This window comes from Ictalurus furcatus, chromosome 14 (assembly GCF_023375685.1).
Source record: "Ictalurus furcatus strain D&B chromosome 14, Billie_1.0, whole genome shotgun sequence".
Taxonomy (NCBI): domain Eukaryota; kingdom Metazoa; phylum Chordata; class Actinopteri; order Siluriformes; family Ictaluridae; genus Ictalurus; species Ictalurus furcatus.
This window is the reverse complement of record NC_071268.1, coordinates 28,212,937-28,238,953: the sequence shown is the minus strand read 5'-3', so window position 1 is coordinate 28,238,953 and position 26,017 is coordinate 28,212,937. Positions and strand designations below refer to the sequence as shown.

The window sequence follows — 26,017 nt, the reverse complement described above, 5'->3', positions numbered from 1 at the left end:
TGTGTGAGTGTGTGTGTTTGTGCCAGAGAGAGAGAGTGATAGAGAGAGAGATTAAATGAATGTATTTTGAAGTAATAATTACAATTCAGAACAAAATTCAGCCACAATCATCAAAGGATACAAATCAGACATACTAATAACCAGCACATTTAAGTGGTTATGTGTGTGTGTGATACAGTTCATTATTCAGAAGTCACCCTGCCCCAGGCTCCCATAATCCCTCAACCCAAAACAAAACTCATTAGAGTAGCTGAGAGAAAGAAAATGAGTAAGAAGCAGGCTATGTGTGGAAGTTTGGCTCAAAATAATGTAGCTTCTAGTGACAGGGTTGGGAGGGTTACTTTAAAAACGTTTTCCGTTGCAGTTACAAATGACTTCATAAAAAAGGTCATCGGTATCGTAATCCAAGTATCACAATATGAAAGTAATGTAATCTGATTACTTTTGGATTACTTCAAGGTCACATGTGTACATAAAGTCAAGAGAAAAACAATATGATCTAGAGCTTAAAAAGATGTTCAATGTTTGGATTTTTTGGAAATAAATATAGAAATAAATAACTAAATAAATAAAAGATCACTGTACCTGATATAAAAGTGTAAAGTGTGAAATTTTAAGTGTAAAATGTGAAATGTAAAGTCTGCAGTGTGGAGTGTATAGTCTGCAGTGTGGAGTGTAAAGTCTGCAGTGTGGAGTATACAGTCTGCAGTGTGAAGTGTAAAGTCTGCAGTGTTGAGTGTAAAGTCTGCAGTGTTGAGTGTAAAGTCTGCAGTGTGGAATGTAAAGTCTGCATTGTGGAGTGTTGAGTCTGCAGTGTGGACTGTAAAGTCTGCAGTGTGGAGCGTAAAGTCTGCAGTGTGGAATGTAAAGTTTGCAGTGTGGAGTGTAAAGTCTGCAGTGTGGAGCGTAAAGTCTGCAGTGTGGAGTATAAAGTCTGCAGTGTGGAGTGTAAAGTCTGTCAGTGTGGAGTATACAGTCTGCAGTGTGGAGTATAAAGTCTGCAGTGTGGAGTGTAAAGTCTGCAGTGTGGAGTATACAGTCTGCAGTGTGAAGTGTAAAGTCTGCAGTGTTGAGTGTAAAGTCTGCAGTGTTGAGTGTAAAGTCTGCAGTGTGGAATGTAAAGTCTGCATTGTGGAGTGTTGAGTCTGCAGTGTGGAGCGTAAAGTCTGCAGTGTGGAATGTAAAGTTTGCAGTGTGGAGTGTAAAGTCTGCAGTGTGGAGCGTAAAGTCTGCAGTGTGGAGTATAAAGTCTGCAGTGTGGAGTGTAAAGTCTGTCAGTGTGGAGTATACAGTCTGCAGTGTGGAGTATAAAGTCTGCAGTGTGGAGTGTAAAGTCTGTCAGTGTGGAGTATACAGTCTGCAGTGTTGTGTATACAGTCTGCAGTTTGGAGTGTAAAGTCTGCAGTGTGGAGTATACAGTCTGCAGTGTGGAGTATAAAGTCTGCAGTGTGGAGTGTAAAGTCTGCAGTGTGGAGTATAAAGTCTGCAGTGTGGAGTGTAAAGTCTGCAGTGTGGAGTATGAAGTCTGCAGTGTGAAGTGTAAAGTCTGCAGTGTGAAGTGTAAAGTCTGCAGTGTGGAGTGTAAAGTCTGCAGTGTGGAATATAAAGTCTTTAGTCAGGAGTGTACAATTTGCATACAAGCTACTCCATTTCTTTGACTGCTTTTTTTAATAACTTGCTGTAACTCTACATCATAATAACATTCAGTCTAGACATTACAAACAAATTCATGATGGCTGAACTGTTTTCAGTCTACTGACTGCATGATTAAAAGCAGAATCAATAATTTATTCATTTGAGTTCTCCATTCCAGTAACATTCTAAATGCAAGGTAAAATATATTAAAGACTGGCGTGTAATGGATAAAATCTGCAGAGTGTAGTAAAGGTGGCAGAACATACTGTTGCTCCACATCAGTGAAGTGCAGGTCAAGTCGCAGGTGGAAGTCCACTTCATTTAGTGCTTCCTCCACCTGGAAAAAAAACACACACAATCAGCTATCAATCAAACTCGTAGCTGTCCAGCTGTTTGGGATGTCCATACTTTAAACACCATTTCAATGTCAAAATGTCAATACATATAGCATGTTAGCCTATGATAGTTCACTAGTAAGAACTCTGCTGCATTAGCTATTAGGCTAGCATGTGCGATGTGTGGTGTCAGGTTAGCATCAATAACTGTCATTGTCGCTATGCTAATGCAAACTTTACAGAACTTTTGCATGTGTAAAGGCTAAAAAGAATGGTGTGCCGTCATCAGTAACTCATATTAGCCTGACACCAATCCATTTGGTTAGTTAGTTAGTTAGTTAGTTAGAACATTTTATCTAGCCTGCACAATACTTGCTTAATATTCACTTATTTATTTATTTAGATACTGCACATTCCCCCATAACCATCACTACACGACCCTAACACGCACCTGACCGTCAAAAAAAGTTGTTGGTCGTGTGCTTGAAGATCACACTTGTCTAGAACCTCCCCTGGCTGTCAAACTCTGAATGACTGTAATTCCCCTCTGTTAATGTCAATGGGTCATTAAGGGAATGCCCATCATGCACCATTTCTACATCACTGAAATCTTCATCAACTCCATAATCAATATTATGCAATTAACTCAACTCTTTACTCAAACGTCCAATCCAATCCAATCCAAACGACCAGATAACTGCTGATGTTTAAAATGCAAGCTACAAGCCACTCATGTCATTTGTAATGTGTGTCTTGTGGGAGTGTAGCGACTGCTACTGTTGTCACTTGTGGGCGTGGCCTGTCCAGCGATTTTTTTTTTCCAATGAGAAGCAGTAGTAGCAAAAATATAAATGTTTGCAAAGATAGCTAGTCAAATACAAATTAAAAAGCGTACATATCAATGTGAAAATTGTTTGTTTGATTTATGAGTTACATGCTCGGCTTCGTACTAGCATCGTTGGCAGATTAGCAAAACAAGCTAAATGTACTATCTACGTACACTCAGCACACTCACCTTCCAATTTTTATTTTACTTAGTAACATCTCTATACACGTTTAATGAGAGGTCGTATATGACCGGATAATATGAAACCATGGTTCTAAGCTGTTCTACCATTTTTGTGCATCAAAACTAAATCTCAATTCAAATGTTGCTTGTTGCTGAAATTGCATCTCTGTGCTGCTCGCATTCACTCCACAGTTCCGCCTTCAATGTTTCCTCACACTTGGTCAGTTTTTGAGATGCCAGATTGATGTAAATGTCTGAGTTCTGCCACTACAGTGCCAGATAGATCTAATATTTGATTGGTGGAAAGCGATCCAACGAAACTTTATTCCATCTAGATAAAATTGAATGGCAGATTTACGGTCATTTAAAATTTAATCTATTTAATAAACGCCGACCTTCTGAGAGCTCAGAAAAAAAGGGAATATGTTAATTTGAAGTCTCTGACCACACACACACACACACACACACACATCCGATCCAACCTCACCACCCTGTTCCAATTACCGTCGCACACATATTGATTAAATAGACACTCTAGGAAAATGAGAAGTTATTTTTGGCAGCAAAAGAGAGAAAAAGTAACCGAGAGTGAGCTGAAGAGCGAGTGTGAAGAGCTTATCTGATTTAAACAGTCACCTTTCTCATTAGTCCCGCTCCCTTTCTACCAGCTACACTCTCCCAGAGAATCGCTGACATGTCTAAAAATAGGAAAGGTGCCATAAGGTTTGTTCTTTCAGGTGTCTTCAGTTTTCTTACACTAATAAGATCTAAACTAAGCCAAGTGACGGGCTGCGCTCTGGGGCGCTGTTCTGATTTGGGTGGCATGTGACATACTGGGTGTAGGTGTCTAAACTGGACTTAAATTTTGATAATAAGAATTCCTTACATTTGTATAGCGCTTTTCTAGACACTCAAAGAGCTTTACATTGTAATGGGGGGGAAATCTTAACCACCACCAGTGTGTAGCATCCACCTGCGTGATGCAACGGCAGCCAGAACGCCCACCACACACCAGATATTGGTAGAGAGAAGTGGAGAGTAATGTAGCCAATTCAGAGATGGAGATTATTAGTGGGCAATGATAGATAAGGGCCAATGAGTGAATTTCTCCAGGACACCGGGGTTACACCCTTACTCTTTTACAAGAAATGTCCTGAGATATTTAAGGAACACAAAGAGTCAGGACCTGGGTTTAACATCCAAAAGGCAGTGCTGTTTTTACAGTACAGTGTCCCCATCACTATACTGGGGCATTAGGACACACACAGACCACAGGGTGAGCACCCCCTGCTGGCCTCCACTTTCAGCAGCAACCTTAGTATTTCTCCAGGAGGTCTCCCATCCAGGTACTGGCCAGGCCCAACCTTGCTTATTTTCAGTGGGAAACCAGGCGAGAGCTGCATCGTGATATGGCGCTGGCTCTTAATGCACAAGATTGCATTTCATAGTGACAGATCTAATATAACGAATTAAATTAGGAGTGATATAAGAAATTACTAATCACTAACATTAGAAATTTCTATGATTTAAATTTAGATGACTTACTTAAAGGCACATCTTCACATCACACTGACATCATTTATTTATCTAAATTGGATTTCCTTCTGTCCATCTTTTATATTCCTGACTTTAATAAGATTTGAGGTCTGTGAGGCTGATCCCAGGTCAGTAAGTCTAATGTTTGAGGTCAGCGAGACTGATCCTTGAGGACTGTGAAGATGATTTCAGGTCAGTGAGTCTGATCTAAGGTTATTGTGGTTGAACTTTGAAGTCAGTGAGGCTGATCCCAGGTCAGTGATGTTGATATCTTAAGGTCTGTGAGGCTGATCTCAGCTCGGTAAGGTTCATTCTTATCTTCAAGGTCAGTGAGGTTAATCTCAGGTTGGTAAAACTGATCTACGAGGCCTGTTCAGCTGATATCAGGTCTGTGAAGCACATAAAAATTTAGAGAGACGGATCTTTAAGGTCAGTGATGCTGGCCACAGGTCAGTTGGTAACTAATATTTAAAATCAGTGAGACTTATTTTTGAGGTCAGCAAGACTGATCTTTGATGTCTGTGAGGCTGATCTTAGGTCAGTGAGGCTGGTCTCAGTTCGGTGAGGCCGATATATGACTACTGATTCTGATGTTTGAGGTCAATGAGGTTTATCTCAGGTCAGTGAGACTCATCTTTGAGGTTTATGAGGCTGGTTTTGGGTCACCAAGACTGATTTTTGATGTCAGTGAGACATTATCAGCATCTTTGAGATCTGTGAGGCTGATCTCAGGTCAGTGAGGCAGGATAATGAGCTTGGACTTTGCAGTCTGTGATACTGATCCCAAGTTACTGAGACCGATCTCAGCTCAGTGGCACTGATCTTTGTGGGCAGTGGGATTAATCTCAGGTCAGACAGTTCTGAGGTCTGTGAGACTGATTAACCTCAGTAGATCTGGTTTAGTGAGAATATCACTAAGGCTCAAGAGATAAGAGGTCTCTGAGGCTGATCTAAGGTCAGTGAGACTGGTCTCTGATTCCATTGAGGCTGAGCTGAGGTTGCTGTAACTGATCTATTAGGTATTATACTGGTCATTAATCCCATTGAGGCTGATCTGAGGTTGCTGTAACTGATCTATTAGGTATTATACTGGCCATTAATCCCATTGAAGCTGATCTGAGATCAGTGAGACTGATATGAAATCAGTGAGACTGACCCTCTCCCCATCCAGTAGCAGGTGGACTCGAAAGATGGCACGGTCCTCCAGCGAAACCTCCTCGTTCCTGTAAAGGATCTGAAATATTCGACTGAACACAACCCCATCGTGGACTCCAGGCTTTGTGAAACTGCACTCACCTACAGAAAGAGAGATAAAGAGAATAAGTCAGTGTGTATAAATATGACATATGGAAAAATCTTTTTTTTTTTTTTTACCCTTTATTCCATTTACACTTCTATTTGAGAGACTCTTAAAGAGTCGAGTTGTGTCATTATGTGTATAGGTTTAGTGCTGTAGTTGAGGATAAGTGGAGGTGTAGATGTTGGAGAGAACTTAAATTCATAGTACATCTATTTCACTGGAAAAACCTCTAGTACCTATCTAAAGCCCTGTTAGCTAACTAACCTCAGCTGAAAGAGTTCCAGGAATCATCATGGCAAAATTGTTTAAGTGAAAAAGAGTAGATGAGGGAATAATGTCGTATTCTACGTCTATGTCGTATAAAGGTAATGTGGTCTACCTTTGCAAAATGGTGAGCCATTCTTTACCTTTTATTTTGTGTGTGAGTGATTGGTTAATAGGTGAGTGATAATGTGTGTTCTCCATGTCAGAATATATAAGGAAGATCCTCTGCTTACGTCATCAATTCGGAAATCAGGTCATGCAGAAAACAGGCTTGTATAAACCCCTTCAGTCATTTATTTTTCTGTCCATTACTATGCTTTGTTTACATTTCTCCATTGCCACTAGCAAATTTGTAGCTGTCCTGCCAGTTTGGCATCATCCTATACCATCGTCCCATTGGTCGATATTAGGCGAGTGTCATAGCAGCACTCACACTGCCAGAACTTTCTCACACTGCCAGAACTTTCTCACACTGCCAGAGCTTTCTCACAGTGCCAGAGCTTTTACATACTGCCAGAACTTTCTCACACTGCCAGAGCGTTCTCACAACACCCTTTCTCACAGTGCCAGAGCTTTCTCACACTGCCAGAGCTTTCTCACACTGCGCTTTCTCACACTGCCAGAACTTTTTCACACTGCGCTTTCTCACACTGCCAGAACTTTTTCACACTGCGCTTTCTCACACTGCCAGAACTTTCTCACACTGCCAGAGCTTTCTCACACTGCACTTTCTCACACTGCCAGAACTTTCTCACACTGCGCTTTCTCACACTACCAGAGCTTTCTCACACTGCGCTTTCTCACACTGCCAGAGCTTTCTCACACTGCCAGAGCTTTCTTACACTGCGCTTTCTCACTGTGCCAGAGCTTTCTCACACTGCCAGAGCTTTTTCACACTGCGCTTTCTCACTGTGCCAGAGCTTTCTCACACTGCGAGAACTTTCTCAAACTGTGCTTTCTCACACTGCCAGAACTTTCTCACACTGCCAGAACTTTCACGCACTGCGCTTTCTCACACTGCCAGAGCTTTCTCACACTGCCATAACTTTTTCATACTGCGCTTTCTCACACTGCCAGAGCTTTCTCACACTGCCAGAACGTTTTCACACTGCGCTTTCTCACACTGCCAGAACTTTCTCACACTGCGCTTTCTCACACTGCGCTTTCTCACACTGCCAGAACTTTCTCGCACTGCGCTTTCTCACACTGCCAAAGCTTTCTCACACTGCGCTTTCTCACACTGCCAGAACTTTCTCACACTGCGCTTTCTCACACTGCCGGAACTTTCTCGCACTGCGCTTTCTCACACTGCCAAAGCTTTCTCACACTGCGCTTTCTTACACTGCCAGAACTTTCTCACACTGCCAGAACTTTCTCACATTGCCAGAGCTTTCTCACACTGCGCTTTCTTACACTGCCAGAACTTTCTCACACTGCCAGAACTTTCTCACACTGCCAGAGCTTTCTCACACTGCCAGAGCTTAGGCTGAAGTGTCACTAAATCAGCAAACTGTGTAGTGTAAAGCTGACTTAAATCAATCGTTTGAGCCTACTAGCATTTTGAATTGTCTTATTATAACACACACACACACACTCTTGTGATTATTTCACAGCTATCTAAAGGATAAGGCCAGCTCTGTTTATAGTTTTGTATGCTTTTGGAAAAAAAATATGCATTAAACATCCATAAATACTGTATATTATCTACATGTACAATGATGCCTTTATAACAAGCATGTTATGAATATTAGTTTATATATTATTACAGAAGTTAGCACATTATTCATAAATCATTTCTAGACATCACTCCATAAATCCAGTATTACAGAATCGCTATGTATTACTGTTTAATATATATTCGTTCATATTTTGTCAGAATCTGACATACAGAGAAGAATCGTTCTTCTACAAATGAAAATCACTGTTACTTGACTGACTTTAATGAAAAGCAGCACTGTTTGTGCTATTGTGCTGCATTAGATTAGGCTGACGAAGAGAGAGACAGAGAGAGAGAGAGAGAGAGAGAGAGAGAGAAAGGCGTGGAGGACGAGTTCTGGTCTCAGCATGTGGTGGAAAGAACAGAATGGTTCACTGCTGATTTTTTACCTTTGGAGAGACGAGAGATAAAAACACAATGTGCTGAGATTCTCTCTCTCTCTCTCTCTCTCTCTCTCTCTTGCTGTATCTCATCTAAACTAAAAAATAAAAGCTGACTGCTCAGAAGGAGTTGATTATTTTTCTATAACATTAGTTCTGACCAGTTTATATCGATGCACTTATTCTAATATGTTATCGTTTCTATAGTAACAGCTCGATCACAGAGACAGCTCAGTCCAGTGTCAGCGCTTTGTAACAGTCAGAGGTAAAGCTATGACTTAGCTTACGCTTTGTGGTTTCTCAGTAACATGTCAAGCTGCCTTTTTTTGTCTTATTAACTTCAGGAGAGAGAGAAAAGAGAGTCTGGTGAGGGAACGACTGTTTATAGCTGATTAACCTTGCCAGAGATTTTAGATGAGTCTGAATATTTCAGATCTGTTCCTACAGCGTTATTAGTGATGAAAGAAGTTCCTGTGACGCTGTTCAGACTCTCTGACTTTCACGCTTCTTCCTCAGATATTATCATGATATGGATAGGATACTTATTTTATCCTAGTTCTCCTGAAACACACATAAAATCATACTTGTGATATAATTAGCTAAGACCTCACACTGAGGTTCTACGTGTCATATTATTCAGAATTAAACTGAATATTTAGGAAGATATAGCGAGTAGTAACTTCTCTGCTGTAGTAACCACACTTCCTGATTCTGAAAGACTGGGTCTGATCTGTGTGAGACAGCAAGGATCAGATTTTATTCACACACACAAACACACTCAGTGGAGACCAGACGCTCTTTTATACCGGACTCCTGTTTTCATTAAGGGGTCTCGAGACAAAAAGGAAAGTGTGCACTTTCCCTGGAAAAAAAAAAAATCTTTACAAACAGCAAACAGCGTACACGCTGTTTTACAGCCCTGTTCACTTCAGCCTTATTAAGTGCATATGTGCTGATTGGATCTGCAGGAGAGCTAACGGCTTAAAGATTACAGCAGGCCGAGCCACATGCTAGCACACGGCAGGAAAATACATTTACATTCCAAACAGAGAGAGAGAGAGAATAAAACTAGAGACAGCCAGAGAGAAATGGACAGATTGGGAGAGAGAGAGAGAGAGATAGAGAGAGAGAGAGAGATGCTGAATGATGACTGAGATCAGAGGCTGACCTTGGAGTGGAGGAGATTAGAGAGAAAGGACAAATGGGGGAATGCAGATCAAGGAATGAAGTGGATTAGTGAAAGAGGTTATGTTCTGTCATTAAGCCTGTGTCTTTCTCCTTCTGAGATGATACAAGTGATAAATGTATGCATGGTGTTGGTCTACTGCTCAGAAGGTCATGAGTTCAAACCCCAGCACTGCCAAGCTGCCACTGTTGGGCCCTTGAGGAAGGCCCTTAACCCTGAACTGCTCAGATGTATAAATGAGATAAATGGAAGTCGCTCTGGATAAGGGCTGCCAGATGCTGTAAATGTAATCTGAAGATTTAACAGGAGAAAATGTAAAGCTGGTTCAATAAGATATGACAGAGGCCACACCTCCTTCACTGTGACTGACAGGTACAGAGGCCACACCTCCTTCACTGTGACTGACAGGTACAGAGGCCACACCTCCTTCACTGTGACTGACAAGTACAGAGTCCACCCCTCCTTCAGTGAGACTGACGGGTACAGATGCCACGCCTCCTGCACTGAGACTGACAGGTACAGTGTACATTTGTTGCTGAATTCTTAGGTGTGGGTCTCAGACATGCTCATTTTTGTCCCCTAAACACACACCTTCACAGGTGTAATAACACACTGGAGAGTGCAAATAATATACAATACCAGCTCAGTGTGTGTGTGTGTGTGTGTGTGTGTGTGTGTGCCTGTGTGTGTGTGAGACATGTTCTGTGAGGTGACAATCTTTCATTCTCTCTCTCTCTTTCTCACACACACACACACACACACACTGTTAGGTCTACTCACGCCATGAACTCCATTTCGCAGCCGCACTGCGGCCTACAAACATGGCCATCATGGCCTGTAATTCCCATAACACTCACACATTGACGCGTTCACTCTCATCTTCATTTTAGTCATTCTCCATTCCTTGTGTTTGTGATGATACCATGCCTGTTTATCTCCCTGCTCATGTTTATGTTATTGACCTCCTTTTGCCTAGAGTGTCCTGCCTTTGATGTCCTGTTTGTTGATCGCCCGATCCTGCCTGTTTCTTGGTTCTGATTTTTGCCTACGTCTCTACCTGCATTTGCATCTGTCTGCTTGTTCCCTCATGTGACGGAAAACTTTGCTGCTTCAATGGCTGCAGCAGGAGAGCCGAGCTGGTGGCAGGCGATCATGGATCATGGCCAGATTATGTGAGAACAGCGGTGGAGCTCGATACCAAGGTAAACGTACTCTCCCAAGCTGTTTCCAACAGTGCGTCGCCATGCCCACCAGCCCAGCCCTATCTTCCGCCTATGCCGGCACTGGAAAGTGCTCCACGGTTCCATGTATTTTGCTAGCTTTGAGGGACTGACTGAGTCACAAAGTGTCCAGTTTTATTAATCTGCTTAAAGGGAAGCATTCAATGTGGGAATCTGCTGTGTGTAGGCAAGGAGGCAAACCAGTGTCTTCTCTCCCAGTGTCTTCTTTTTCAGCGCGTGTTCGCCCGTTCTCCCGATGGCAAGCAGGCAGGTGAAAAACTGTTAACCTATGCTCAGGGGAATCGGTGTGTCTCCGAATATGCACTCCAATTCCAGACCATAGCAGCCAGATGTGGCTGGAATGACACCGCGCTGAAAAAAGCATTTCGTCGAGAACTTAATGCCAATGTACTCACTGAACTAGCCAGCAGAGATGAGCAACTCTCGCTCGACTGTCTCTTCAATCTCACCATCCGACTAGATCACCTCCTCATGAAACATCCACCAAGTCTGCTGTGAGAGAACCACCACAACATCACCTCTCCTGAGGAGCCCATGCATCTGGGGTGAACTAGGCTCAATGAAGCTGAGAAGGAGAGATGTCAGAGAGAGAAGTGCTGCTTCTATTGTGGACAGCCTGATCATGTCATTCAACAGTGCTCTCTACATGCCCTGAACCACCCAACCTCAAGTGGGAACCTCTGTCCCTGCTAATCTCTGGTGAGTCCATTTCAGTCTCCTCCTAGCTTAGCATTCACAATACCATTGGTGTTACAGTACTCAGGCCTGTCCTCTGTTCTCACAACCAAGATAGATTCTGGAGCAGCAGGAAACTTCATCGGTCAGTATGCATCGTGAAGCAGCTCAACATCCCCACGCAACTGCTACTACAACATCAAAAGATCCAAGCCATTGATGGAGAACCCATTGGAGAGGGCATCATAACTCACAGCATTCAGCCCATTCTTCAAGTCAGTGCTCTTCACCAGGAGTACATTGCACTCCTCATCACAAGATCACCTGAACATCCTATCATTCTAGGCCTCCCATGGATGGAGCAGCATAACCCCTCCATTTCATGGCCTGACATGGAAATCACCAAGTGGTCACCATATTGCAAATCTCACTGCATTCTTCAAACAGAGCTGATCATCGCCACTACTTCCATTGAAAGCCCAGAAAATCAAGCCTCATTCATCATTCCTCTTGAGTACAAGGATCTAAGCACAGTTTTCAGCAAGCCCAAAGTTAGTGGGTTACCTCTCCACAGACCCTACGATTGCACCACTGACCTGCTCCTAGGATCCATGCCTCCTCACAGTCAAATTTACCCCCTTTCCCTCACAGAACAACAAGCTATGGAAGAGTACAAACAGGAAGTAGTGCAGCAAGGACACATAAGACCCTCTTCTTCTCCAGTTTCTGTGGGCTTCTTCTTCATGGAGAAGAAAAGAGTTGGACTCAGACCTTGCATCAATTATTGGGGTTTGAACCAATGCACATTAAATTATCGCTAACCCCTGCCTTTAGTCCTTGCTGCCCTAGAACAGCTACAATCAACCAAAGTGTTCACCAAGCTCAATCTACATAGTGCGTACAACCTAGTATGCATCAGAGAGGGGAAGCAAGTGGAAGACCGCCTTCAGCACGACCACTGGTCACTATGAGTACCTGGTAATGCCGTATAAATTTGGAACTATGAGTAATGCTGGGTAAATTCGTCATTGCCTACATTGACAACATCGCAATTTATTCACCGTCCATGGAAAGTCATGTCAGCCATGCTCGCCAAGTCCTCCAGCACCTCCTACAACATCAACTCTATGTTAAGGGGGAAAAGTGCGAGTTTCATCAGAGAACCATAGGCTTTCTTGGCTTAATCATTAGCCCGGGTGGGGTAGCCATGGATCAAAGCAAAGTGGACACCGTGGTCAGTTGGCCTACACCCCGTACGGTCAAGGACTTACAGCGATTTCTTGGCTTTTCAAACTTCTACTGATGCTTCATCAGAGGCTTCAGCTCCATAGTGCACCCCATGAAGTCATTGCTAAAAGGAGGCTCTAAGAGACTGGCATGCAAACTCAGCTGCAAACCAGGCCCTCACCCAGGTCAAGAACGCTTTTAGCTCAGCCCCATCTTAAAGTACTCCGATCCTCCCAAGCCATTCATACTAATGGTGGATGCTTCCAAAACAGGAGTTGGCACAATCCTCTCCCAGATATTTGGAAAAAGACCCAAGATGCATCTGGTGGCATTCTACTCCAAAAAACTATCCACAGCAGAAAGGAACCTATAGTATTGGTGATCACAAACTATTGGTTGTAAAACTTGCACTAAAGGAGTGCCGCCATTGACCTGAGGGGGCACAGTATCCATTCACCATCCGGACAGATCACAAGAACCTAGAGTATCTCCATTCCACCAAGCGCCTCAACCCCCAACAAGCATGCTGTTTGCTATTCTTCAACCAGTTTCAGGTCACACTATCATATTGCCCAGGCTCCAAAAATGTCAAAGCTGATGCATTATCACATATGCACATATCAGAACCCAGTCATCATCTTGAGGAAACCATCCTCCCTCTTGAATGTGTAGTGGGAAGCACTGAATGGGAACTGGATAAATCCATCAGCAACACCCCCAGACACCAGATACCTCAATCATGCCCTCCAAACAAACTCTTTGTACTGACCCATTTTAGGAACGAACTCATAACTTGGGACCCTGCACACACTTCAGTAGCTACCGGCCACCCAGGAATCCACAGAACGCAGCACTTACTGACAGAAAAGTACTGGTGGCCAAACATGATCAAAGACATACAAAGGGCCATCCCTCATGCAGTATTTGTGCCCAAACCAAGGTACCCAGAACACTCCCTGCTGGCAAGTTCTTACCACGACCCACACCCCAACGCCCCTGGTCTCATCCGGACATGGACTTTCTCACTGATCTCCACTAGAATGGTCAAACAACCATTCTAGTACTCACATATAGATTCTCCAAGTCTCTGCACCTCATATCTCTCCCAGGTCTGCCTTCAGACTTTGCCACAGCAGAATTGATGATATAGTGAGTGGTCGAGGCCCTCAGTTTACATCCAGGGTGTGGGCCAGTTTTATTGAGAAACTAGGTGTCACAGTAAATCTCACTTCAGGTTACCATCCCCAGTCCAATGGACAGGTTGAATGGGCCAACCAAGAGGTGGGCAGATTCCTACATACATTTTGCTCATGCAACCCTGAGAATTGGGCCCAGTTCATACCCTGGCCGAATATGCCCAAAACTCACTGTATACCCTTACAGTCTGTCCTGTCCCTGGGAGAATATGAGCACAGGCTGGATGGATGGATAGATAGATAGATAGATAGATAGATCCATACATACATACATACATACATACATACATAGATCTTACCTGTGTGTCCAGGTGTTGTGGTTATAAACCTGTGTGGAATATGTGGCGACACTCTCAGCCCCGCCCTCACCTGATAGAACCTGCAGCCAGTCAGAGAAAGAGGAAGTTATTACATCATCACCTTACTCACTATTAATATGGTGGCTCGATGCTACAATACAACAGTGTACTTTAGCTGTATATCTAACGGACTGACACCTTAGAAGTTTTTCTTCTCTGAATTTTACAGTGATTAATATTACCTTGATAACTCATGAGCAGAATAAAGTGACAGTTAATAACCTCGTATGATATCAATCTTTCTAGTTTCTGAATAAGTTCTGCATTAATTCACCTCATCAGTTTATGAAGGCTGCTACATTAAAAGCATAAATGCAAGTCTGATAACTGGTTAAAGATTCATTCTCAGTGTATGAAATAAAAAAACAGAAACTTGAGCAGTAAATGAAAGCTGTGTTCATTTTTTTTTTTTTCGTACAAAATAAGACAAAAATACATAACACAAATAAAAGCACCATTCAGTTAAACACAACAGACTCTTCATGGTTATAGTTACTGCCATGACCTGTTTATTTCCTGTTTTTTGTACCACCTTTTGTAATCTTTATCTAGAGTACATTAACAAGATTAACAACCTAATGATTAAAATATATGGCTTAGTAGTTTTCAAACAGTCCAAAGAAGACTTTTGAGTAATAGAAGGACACACCCCCTTGTTGGGACTGATTGGTCACGGAAATAGAAGGCGGCATCTTCACTGAGACTGACAGGTACAGAGGACACACCTCCTTCACTGTGACTGACAGGTACAGATGCCAGAACTTCTTCACTGAGACTGAAAAGTACAGACACCACACCTCCTTTACCGAGAGTTATGGGTACAGAGGCAACGACTCCTTCACTGAGAATGACAGGTACAGAGACCACACCTCCTTCACCGAGAGTGACAAGTACAGAGGCCACACCTCCTTCACCGAGAGTGACAGGTACAGAGGCCACATCTCCTTGACTGAGTCTGACATTAAACTCAGTGATCTGTACTCAGCACTCTATGGGAACACAGTTGTGTTTCTCAGCTAAACTCTTTGCTCTTGTGTGCTGAAGCAATGCTAATACCCCGCTGGGGCAGTCTGGGTAGGTCCAAAGTCCAGCCACCCTGAGAGAACCAGGAATGTGTTTCTGCAAGGCAGGTCACCTTCATCCCTGAGTGTGCAGAAGTGGTCAGGCCATTAGTACATCTTATACATTTATACCTCACACAGTTCATTCATCAGCTCTGTGTCTGTGTGTGTGTAATATATCACTAAGTATTGTGTTGAGTCACGTTTCTTCTTAGGACTAGTTGGAACTGCATTCCTGAATGGACGGGAATTATTTATAGCCTGCAGGGATTAATAATTTATTCACATTTTGTGCAGTGCTTTGCATGGTTGAAAAGCACATGCAGTTCAATGTCACTGGGTTGAAAAATCAAACGTGGTCATGTGAGCAGGTACGTGGGGGTGAAAACAAGTCTAGCGTACCCATGGTTTCACAAAATGGGTTTGTTTTTGCAGGTCAGGTTTCAGGAAGTGAAATCACATAAGTAGAGTTCAGTTTCACAAACAGCATTATGTTGGCTCTTATCCCACAGTGCTGTTGAATTCTGGATTCTGATTGGTCAGAAGGTGTTAATTAATTCTCTATAACAGCAGATCTGTCAGTAGCGCAGCTGAAAATCACAGGTTTATATGAATGTGCTCGTTCTAATACTTTACTGTTTCTATAGTAACAAACTCAATGTCATACAAGTGGAATAAAACAAAATAATCAACTCCACTTCATCACACCACACCGTAACTCTTTTTTACTATAATAGTACCACACAGCACACTTAATTCCTCCTTTATTTACTGTTTAGATTACTGTTATTATTTCAGAACTCTCCTTGAACCAATTATGACACTTGTGTTTGTTTTTTACACACTTCACACACCAGAGTGGAGTTGCTAATGAGCCGATGAGTTGAATCCTGTGTGTTAAAGGAGGAACGAATACTAACCCGTGCTCAGTGCTGGAGCTCATCATGCGTCACTAACTGCCATTTTATATGAAGTTAATGACTATACCCCATTTCAGTGCACAGCCTGAGATTAAATAGATGTCACTGAAAGAACTCTCTCTCTCTTCTTTCTCTCACATTCCACTAAAGGGTTTCCTGAAGCTGTGGTTACAAAGGACACGGTGGCCAGCATGAAATACCTGCATCGATTTTCTTCTATCCTGTATCTTTGTTTCATTAGCTAGTGCTTCCTCTGTTAACCAGAACCCCAGAGCAACCAAAAACCACTGAGAAACCACACAACCCTGACACACTGATTTACCACATGTGGCCATAATTACACGGGAGATGGTTGCAATATTTGGTCATGGTACCGATGTCTGAAGGTTGTGAGTTTAAACTGCAAGGCTGTTGAGTAGAGCTGTGGAACTCGAGTCCAGTCTCAAGACAGTATTAACTTGAACCTGTGTCGGATTTGTTAGTGGTTGTACTTGGACTTTTCTTGGTCTTGGGCACTGGTCTTGGTTTCAAGCGAGAGTTCGTGAAAATAATGTTTCTGGTCTTGTCTTTTCACGTTCACAAACTTTGAAAGGAAGTAATTCCTTCTTGGGGGCACGGTGGCTTAGTGGTTAGCATGTTTGCCTCGCATCGCCAAGGTTGGGGGTTCAGGTCCATGGAGTCTGCATGTTCTCCTCTTTGGGGGTTTCCTCCAGGTACTTTAGTTTCCTCCCCAGTCCAAAGATATGTGTTGTAGGCAGGTGGGCAATTCCAAATTGTCTGTAGTGTATGAATGGGTGTCTGACTGTGCCCTGCAATGGACTGGCACCCCGTCCAGTGTGTCCCCTGCCTGGTGCTCTGAGTTCCCTGGGATAGGCTCCAGGCTCCCAACGACCTCGGTAGGACATGCGGTACAGAAAATGGATGGATAATTCCTTCTTGTTGAAAACAGTCTAATCACTGTCTCAATGCACAAATGAAGCCAAGTAAAGTAAAGCCTTGGCCTCAAAAAGGATTTGACGTTTTTCAGCCTCGAGCTTTACTTTACTCTGTATCACTTTTATTTAGACTCGATCTTGGCTAGTCCCGGTCTTGGACTTGACAGTTGCGGTCTTGACTACAGCCCTACCATTAAGGCCTTTAACACTGTATTTAGTCTTTTTTCTGTAAATATACAGTAGAACATGTTTACATTACTTCTTCTGAATTAATTCTTCTTTATGTTGTACGATTCATTTAAAAAATATAACATTTTGGACATCGGATACATTAGTAAATTGCACTATAGTGTTTCACAGAACACTATAGTATGGTATAAGAGGAATAAAACACTTCAAGATCATGCTGTTCTTAGGAAACAAATCAACTTTAGGGTGGTAGCAGTAACTCTGCTTCAGCACACCATACCGTCACTCGTTAATTTACTGTAACAGCATGACACGGTGTTTTATTCCTTAATAAAGGGTTTACAAAACTCAGTAACAGTATATACTGTATATCAGACGATGGAGAAGAAGCTGAAATTTACAAAACCCTGATATTTACATTCTTCTCATTCTGTAAGGAAAACATGATGCACAGTTGAGTAGGGAATGAAAACGCTGTTAAGCATGAAACCTGAGAGAGTGAAATCCAAATGTTTGAGCTGGGATTGAGCCAGATGTCTTTTTTTTTTAAACACAGAACACACACACACACACACAGCATTATGGGTGACCTTTACTTTTCATCAGCCGTGTGATATACTCAGCTGTGCACAAACAGGAACAGGAAGAACAAGAGGAGGCAAAAGTGCTACTTCTTAACCTGAGCGCAGCGTGGAGGAGGTGTGTGTGTGTGTGTGCGTGTGTGTTGGAACTTCATACACCTCAGCTGCTATGTTAGGAATTGTATAAATATATCACTGTGTCTGGTTAAATAAATAAATTCTAAAAATAGGATTGATGTTAAATAATCCAGGAGGATATGAATTGAGTTTGTCAGAGGACGTGGGGTGAAAGCGCTGTTACAGGAAAATAATCAACGACAGGGTGGTGTGATGAAGAGGTTTGGTGTTTTGCAGTCCAAGGGTTTTATTATCCTGTCGAGCTACATTACACATCTAGCTAGCATAAGTCGTGAAAATTATAAACATTTGTAAAAACAATGTAAAAATCCTGCCAGGTTAGCTCCTGTTAGCTAGCAGGCAAATGTTAGCATTAGCTCATGCCTATATAGTGCACAGTGTTAGTTCATTGCTAGCTAGCAAAACATTAGCAGTGAAGCTTATTAAGATTTATTGATATGACTTCAAATATTCATCATAGAAATCCTGTCAGGCTAGCTCATCTTTAGTTCATGTTAGCCAGCTAAAATAAGCTAGAATTAGCTAAAATTACCTAGCGCGTTTAAATAGAATTAGCTAGAATCTCAGGAAATCCTTCCAGGTTAGCTTACAACAGACAAACATTAGTTCAATAAAGATATTTACGATTTATTAACCTGAAATGAAATATGACTAATATGAAATGGTATGAAATCTGCCCAGGTTCATGTTGGCTAGCTAGCTAAATTAGCGATGACTAAAGTAAACATTTGTTAATAAATCTCTCAGAAATCCTGCCTCCAGTTAGCTAGAAACTGTGTGAATTTCCCTCTGGGATTAATGAAGTCATCCATCCATCTGTCTATCTATATGGTTAAATGTAATGTTATGTCATGTTTGCTAGCTGGACAATAAATCATGACTAAATAAACAATGACTTCCTTCTTCCTACTTAAAGATGGCCATTTTAGAGAAAACGAGTTAAAAGTTTAAAACACACACTGTTTCCAGTTTATTCGCTGTATAAATTCTATGCTATTTATTCTATCCTCATGTCTATTGCGTCCATCACCTCAGTGCAGTGTGTCCTGCAATAACTCGATAAAACGACAGTCCTCTGCTTTCAATTATCGGACACAATAGATTGGATGTCGACGTGTTCCTCACTGGTGAACTGAATGGGACTGGACATGACTAAGGAGTGTGAAAAAACAGGACGGACATTCTGCAGTCAGGCAGGAGAACAATATGCAGACCTGTGAGCACCAAGAGCACACGACAGACACGCTACTGCTGACTGAAACAGGAAGGTGATCGGGCATTTCCTGTCTCTGCACTGAGGCTCTGGAACAGTCTACTGGTAGACATCAGACATGCTTGTTCCCTGACCACTTTGAAATCAACGCTCAAAGCGTATTTTTATTCCATAGCATTTGAGAATGGTTAAATCCATATTATATGTATGTGTATGAATTGTGTGTTTATGTAAAGCTGTCGAGAGCGGTAACTGGTGGGGAAAAAAACTTTACACAGATCTCGTTGTTTTAAACATGCTCTACAGATAAAATTGATTTACTTACTTAATCACATGGTGAATGTGGACTTGCACGTGGACTTACCCTCTCTGGAAGAGATCCACATTGTGAAATTTGTGCAGCTCCACAGAAAACTCCACAGTGCCCTGTACTTCAGACATCACCTATTCCATCACCTACAGGGAGACACAGAGAGGACAAATAACATCAATATGGCACTCAGTAAGAGCAGAGGTCCGATCTGACGAGAGGGCCACTTAATCCTGAATATGTGCTCAAAAATAAAGGTGAGACAGATGGGTGTGCCTTTGAGAAAGATTAGGGGGGTGTCTTTGAGTGTGGAAGACGCGCGTGTGGTGAATGGGAAAGATGGGCATGTCTTTGAACGAGACAGATGGGTGTGTCCTTGAGTGTGACAAATGGGTGTGTCTTTGAGTGAGACAGGTAGGCATGTCTTTGAGTGAGACAAATGAGTGTCTTTGAGTGTGATAGATGGCCGTGTCTGAGTGAGACAGATGGGCGTGTCTGAGTGAGACTGATGGGTGTGTCTGAGTTAGACAGATGGGCGTGTCTGAATGAGACTGATGGGTGTGTCTGAGTGTGCTAGATGGGTGTGTCTGAGTGTGCTAGATGGGTGTGTCTGAGTGTGACAGATGGGTGCGTCTGCGTGTGCTAGATGGGTGTGTCTGAATGAGACTGATGGGTGTGTCTGAGTCAGACTGATGGGTGTGTCTGAGTGTGCTCGATAGGCGTGTCAGAGTCAGACAGATTGGCGTGTGTGAGTGAGACAACCTTCAATCTTTCATTGAAATCTAAATGAAGCGAAAGCAAAGTAGAGGTATACTTTTGAGAACTGTCCTGGTGGGCGTGGCATGATATTCTAATGAGCATGTTGCATGAGTCCCACACAGATGAGAAATTTCTGACATCTTTTAAATTCACCTGTAAAAACATATATCCTATTTTCTAAAATATATAAAATATACATTTTATTTCTACATCACGTGAATTAATTCCAACTTTATTTTCTGCATCACTGTCAATAACATTTCTGCTCGAAATTTTAAGAGCCCACTTTAATGTTTCAAAAATCATAAGCTGTCTTTCTGAAGCGATTCAGAGTGACATCATTTAGCGAGTGCGTCATTTCATTATCCCGAGAGAGTAAAATCAGTGAAATGAGAAAGACATGAGTGACGTTAGGTAAAAGCTATGAGACAGGCCGTGTGACTCTCACAGCTCTCTGCGCCTGTTGCGCTGCATTCATCATCACTGTTTGCTGATCGTCACAGGCGATGTTTACCTTAGCAACCCATTGTTAGCATCATGAAAGTAACAATGGCCTGTATGAAGGCAATAGCAGGAGACGAGTCTCTGATTACCCGAACACTGAGTCATCGATGGTGATGTTTGCCCTGATCGACATGGTGGTGTCAGAGGAACTCTGCTTCGTAGCAACAGGGAGTGAGGAACACACTAATCATGGAGTGTACAGATGGACAAACAGGGTTCTAAACTGTTCTGCGCTTGAAGATCCAGAACATTCGAGTCTGCCTATCGGTTCATTCAGTTTTCAATAACCTTTTTTTTTAAATAATGTTTGTGCAAATCAACAAAAGCAGATCAGATTTCACAAAAACTTCACTGCGTGAGAAATAAGATCTGACACCGCCCATGAAGACACGAGATACAACAGAATTGTCTGAGCTGTATGAAAACAAGCATTAAATGTAAAGAAAAGTAGTATATTGTTCTCCTGAGTTTAAGACACATCTCATTCCCCTGAAAATCCACAGCATTAAGTAATGTGGGAACACATGATTCAGTATTTCTTTCACTATAACTGCATTTTCTACTTTTCAGGAGATATTACATAAACTCATGCATTTCACACAGGCTGCCAAGTGCACTGAACAACGAAGTGCAGGGAATACTGAAGTGTACGGAATACTAAACTGTATGGAATAGTGACGTGGACAGGATACTGTAGAGTAGGGAATAGTAAAGTGTGTGGAATACTAAAATGTACAAAATACTGAAGTGCATTGAATACTGAAGTTTAGAGAATACTAAAGTGTACAGAGTACCGAAGGGTACAGAATACTAAAGTGTATGGAATACTGAAGCGAACGGGATACTGTAGAGTAGGGAATAATAAAGTGTATGGAATACTGAAGCGAACGGGATACTGTAGAGTAGGGAATAATAAAGTGTATGGAATACTGAAGCGAACGGGATACTGTAGAGTAGGGAATAATAAAGTGTATGGAATACTGAAGCGAACGGGATACTGTAGAGTAGGGAATAATAAAGTGTATGGAATACTGAAGCGAACGGGATACTGTAGAGTAGGGAATAATAAAGTGTATGGAATACTGAAATGTAAAAAATACAGAAGCATATGGAATACTGAAGTGCACTGAATACTGAAGTATAGAGAATACTGAAGTGTGCAGTCTACTGAAGTGTACAAAGTACTGAAGTATAGAGAATACTGAAGTGTACGGAATACTGAAGTATAGAGAATACTGAAGTGTACAGAGTACTGAAGTATTGAGAATACTGAAGTGTGCAAAGTACTGAGGTATTGAGAATACTGAAGTGTACAGAGTACTGAAGTATTGCGAATACTGAAGTGTACGGAATACTGAAGTATTGCGAATACTGAAGTGTACGGAATACTGAAGTATTGCGAATACTGAAGTGTACGGAATACTGAAGTGTACGGAATACTGAAGTATAGAGAATATTGAAGTGTGCAGAGTACTAAAGTGTATGGAAAACTGAAATATGGAGAATACTGTAGTGTACGGAATACTGAAGTATTGCGAATACTGAAGTGTACGGAATACTGAAGTATTGAGAATACTGAAGTGTACGGAATACTGAAGTATAGAGAATACTGAAGTGTACGGAATACTGAAGTGTACGGAATACTGAAGTATAGAGAATACTGAAGTGTGCAGAGTACTAAAGTGTATGGAATACTGAAATATGGAGAATACTGAAGTGTACGGAATACTGAAGTATTGCGAATACTGAAGTGTACGGAATACTGAAGTGTACGGAATACTGAAGTATTGCAAATACTGAAGTGTACGGAATACTGAAGTATTGCGAATACTGAAGTGTACGGAATACTGAAGTGTACGGAATACTGAAGTGTACGGAATACTGAAGTATTGCGAACACTGAAGTGTACGGAATACTGAAGTATTGCGAACACTGAAGTGTACGGAATACTGAAGTATTGCGAATACTGAAGTGTACGGAATACTGAAGTGTACGGAATACTGAAGCATAGAGAATATTGAAGTGTGCAGAGTACTAAAGTGTATGGAATACTGAAATATGGAGTATACTGAAGTGTATGGAATAGTGAGGTATAGAGAATACTGACATGGACAGGATACTGTAGAGTATAGAATAAACATAGGGCAAGTTCTCTGGAAACTGTTTAACTTTTTTTTTAGACTATGATATATAATCTTCTCATTGATCGTTTTCTGAGGTGGCTCCTCAGTTTTGAATTTCAATATATATGGATATATATGATCCAGATCAACCTGATTACCACCCCAGTCCCACACACTCTCACTCGTCTTTAGTACTGTCTTAAGACGTCCGTCACTGTAGGGTTTTCCGTTACGCAAGCCTATACACCTTTGTCTCTCGTGTTAAATAATGCAACTAAAATAAGAAGTAGAACAGGACACCTGATACACTGCACACGTCTCACAGACTGCAATGTAAGCATAAGTGTGACATGGAAATTAATGCGCATCTGTTGCATTTTACTAACAAGGCAGAAGATTTAGCCTACAGCCATGCTTATACTGTCCAAGTCTGAGCTCCCAGCAGTTCTCTTGCTTCATGCTCTTTTAAGTTACAGTATGAAACAGACGGCAGTGCTTCACACCATTCTCCATTCAGTCTAGTTTTATCCAAGCAAGGTTTTCTTTCAGGGTCTCTCTCTCTCGCTCTCACACACACACACACACACACACACAGGAGACACAGAGTCGATCCTGATCCGGTAAAGGTCACTGCCGTTTGTGATGATGATATTGCTGGGGTGGCGATGATCCAGCCCGGCACATGGTAGCAGTGCAGCGACATTTAGACCTCGCGCCGTTTGCCAAGGAAGCAGCATTTCGCCTGAGTAAGCTGGCATGTCATTTTGTCCTCTGACAATAGAAGAAGGAGATGGAGAAAGTCCAAATGTGCAACCTGATCTCCTAAGTGCGCAGTGATTTTAAACAGTTGTAAATGAAGTGGTAATTAAAGCTGTAAACATTCGCCAGCCATAACTATGTCTACATTATACATGCTAGCGGAACCGTGTACTGTCTGCGTCTTCTAAAATGCATTTGTGTGATCTTACTGGAAACCATGGTGATCTGTATGGACTCAGATTGTCTATCTGTGTAATTGACCCTGACATTTTCTGTCTCTTCTCTCTATTTGACTCTCAATCGCGCACCCTATCTGTTTCCTCATCTCTTCCTCCGTCCAACATCTCACATGCATCCATCCATCTTCATGTCCTTACTGTACCTCTTCCAACAAACAAACAAGCACTAAGGTTGATTCAGGCCTGAAGACTCGTCCTCCACGTACCACGGTGATCCTTTATGTATTTCCACATCCACTGCTCTGCCATTTACCACAGCGGCTCAAAATACCAGAACAGACCATCACTGATAATTACACCACAGACAGATTCTTAGTGAAGAATTATGGGAAATATAGTTTGACAAAAACTCTATTAGGTTTTCCTGCGTGAAGATGATTAATGATCTCCGTGGCGTTCCTTAGCGTCGGTGTGGCGTTGCCTGTCCCCGTTTCATCCCCGAGTGTGACAACTCAGAAAGATTACGCGTCCAGAAACCCTTGCTTCTACATCTTTGTATTTAATATTCACTCTGGCACCGCCACCATTCATCACCGTGTTCAAATATTCATGAGCCGGAGAGTGCAACCGTGCAGTGGCTGTGTTTCTGTGACCAGCCGTGATGAAAGGTGGAGAATACGCCGGTGTCCGTCCCGATGATGCTCAAAGAGCCGTACTGGGAAACGCAAGACACAGTGAATCGAAGCCGAGCGTGGGAGCAGAAATGAAAAGCCTGTCTGCTTTTAGCAGTGATCAAACTTTTATGAGAGCACTTCTCAAGCCAATTTTAAACGGCATGACGATATAACGTGATCTTTGTAGTGCTTTTATTCCATGTCGCTGGGTTTAAATACAGCCCGTGTGAGTTCTGACAGGAAATGAAAAATACGTTTGGTATGAACTAGGAGTGTAACACAGTGCCACTGTCTGCATCTGTGTAGTGCTCCAAATATCCATATCTGTGTCCAAATTTGAACCTGAAGTGGGTTGTGGTCTAGACCAGAAGGTTTTTGTTTGTTTGAACCCTTCCACGATACAACGAGAAACATCGGAAAACCCTGAAAAAACCCTTGGTTTTAACATAACTTTATTTAATTCCTGAACTTCTACCGTTCCTCAACCTCAGCTACATCACTCAAGTTCATCATCGGTCTCAACCAGATTATGATTAGATTAAGATGAGATTTCTATCTAATAGAAAGCTTGGAAACAACTGCAAGCTTGTAATATCTGATCAGATTTTCTTCAGTTTTTGGGGTTGTGAAAGTGATTCCAGAAAGATCAGAGATGTTCGCTGGACACAACATCAGAATCTACTATGTAGCCGGGACTAGTGCTGTGGCGTTCATGAACGATTCGTTCATTTTGAACGAATCTTTAATATGACTCGGAAACAGCGAGTTGTCTCGGAGAGTGATTCGTTCATTTTTGACTGCGCTATAGGTTCTGTACAGGAAACAGAAACGATTCGTTCACGTCTCGAGTCTCCGGGTCCGAGTCGTTCGTTCATCACGTCACAGCCCCACTGCGTTCAGCCTATGGGGCGGTCACGGGATGAACGAACGACTCGAACCCGAAGACTCGAGAGGTGAACTAATCGTTTCTGTTTCCGGGGAACAGACGTGTCAAATGTGACGTGACAAAAGAATGGACGAGTCGGATCGGGAGATGAGGTGAACTAACAGACAGCGTAGCCTAAAGACCCAGCTATTTAACCCCGAAATAGCTACCTAACCCTAACCCCAGCTATTAATCAATCAATTCTGTTTCCCATATTTCAGCCTTGGCTGCATTAGCCTATAGTTAATTTTTTATTCCAAATGTGATCAACGTCTGCGTAAGTACTAGACGTGATGGGGAATTTAGCGTGTAACATTTTAATTATATTCTGCTGGAATGAACGAAATGACTCGAAAAAAGATTCGTTCATTCTGCTGAACGAGATTCAACGACCCGAGTCGGTAAAATGATCCGAACTTCCCAATACTAACTGGGACCCGATGCTGCTGCCCGTCTAAATAGGGTCCTCTAATATTATAATGCCTGTATGACTGTCCGAGAAGGTATTATAATAATAATGATGTTGGATGCTCAGGAGCAGAGCATTGGTACGTAATTTCCGATACGTAGCCACAAACAGTAAGCAAGCTTGTAAGCTTGAGAAGGTGGCTTTATATTCACACAACCCTCACAGCCCTCATAGAGAGAAACAATGCCCTGCTTATGGTTTTAAACTGGTGATATCTT

General features: G+C 42.2%; 1 protein-coding gene across 6 annotated transcripts in view; it reads right to left on the bottom strand.

Annotated features, from left to right (window-relative positions):
- fam135b (family with sequence similarity 135 member B) overlaps window positions 1–26,017 on the bottom strand; it is a 74,046-nt gene that overhangs the window by 34,466 nt on the left and 13,563 nt on the right. For all 6 annotated transcript variants that reach the window (XR_008387659.1, XR_008387658.1, XM_053641339.1 and 3 more), the window contains exons 2-5: window positions 19,462–19,553; window positions 14,001–14,080; window positions 5,672–5,811; window positions 1,902–1,972 (exon numbers count right to left, since the gene is read on the bottom strand). Coding sequence is in view for 4 of the 6 variants with exons in the window: in XM_053641339.1 (XP_053497314.1) it covers window positions 1,902–1,972; window positions 5,672–5,811; window positions 14,001–14,080; window positions 19,462–19,538 (368 nt within the window). In the remaining 2 variants the exon portion in view is untranslated. The remainder of the gene's footprint in view (window positions 1–1,901; window positions 1,973–5,671; window positions 5,812–14,000; window positions 14,081–19,461; window positions 19,554–26,017) is intronic.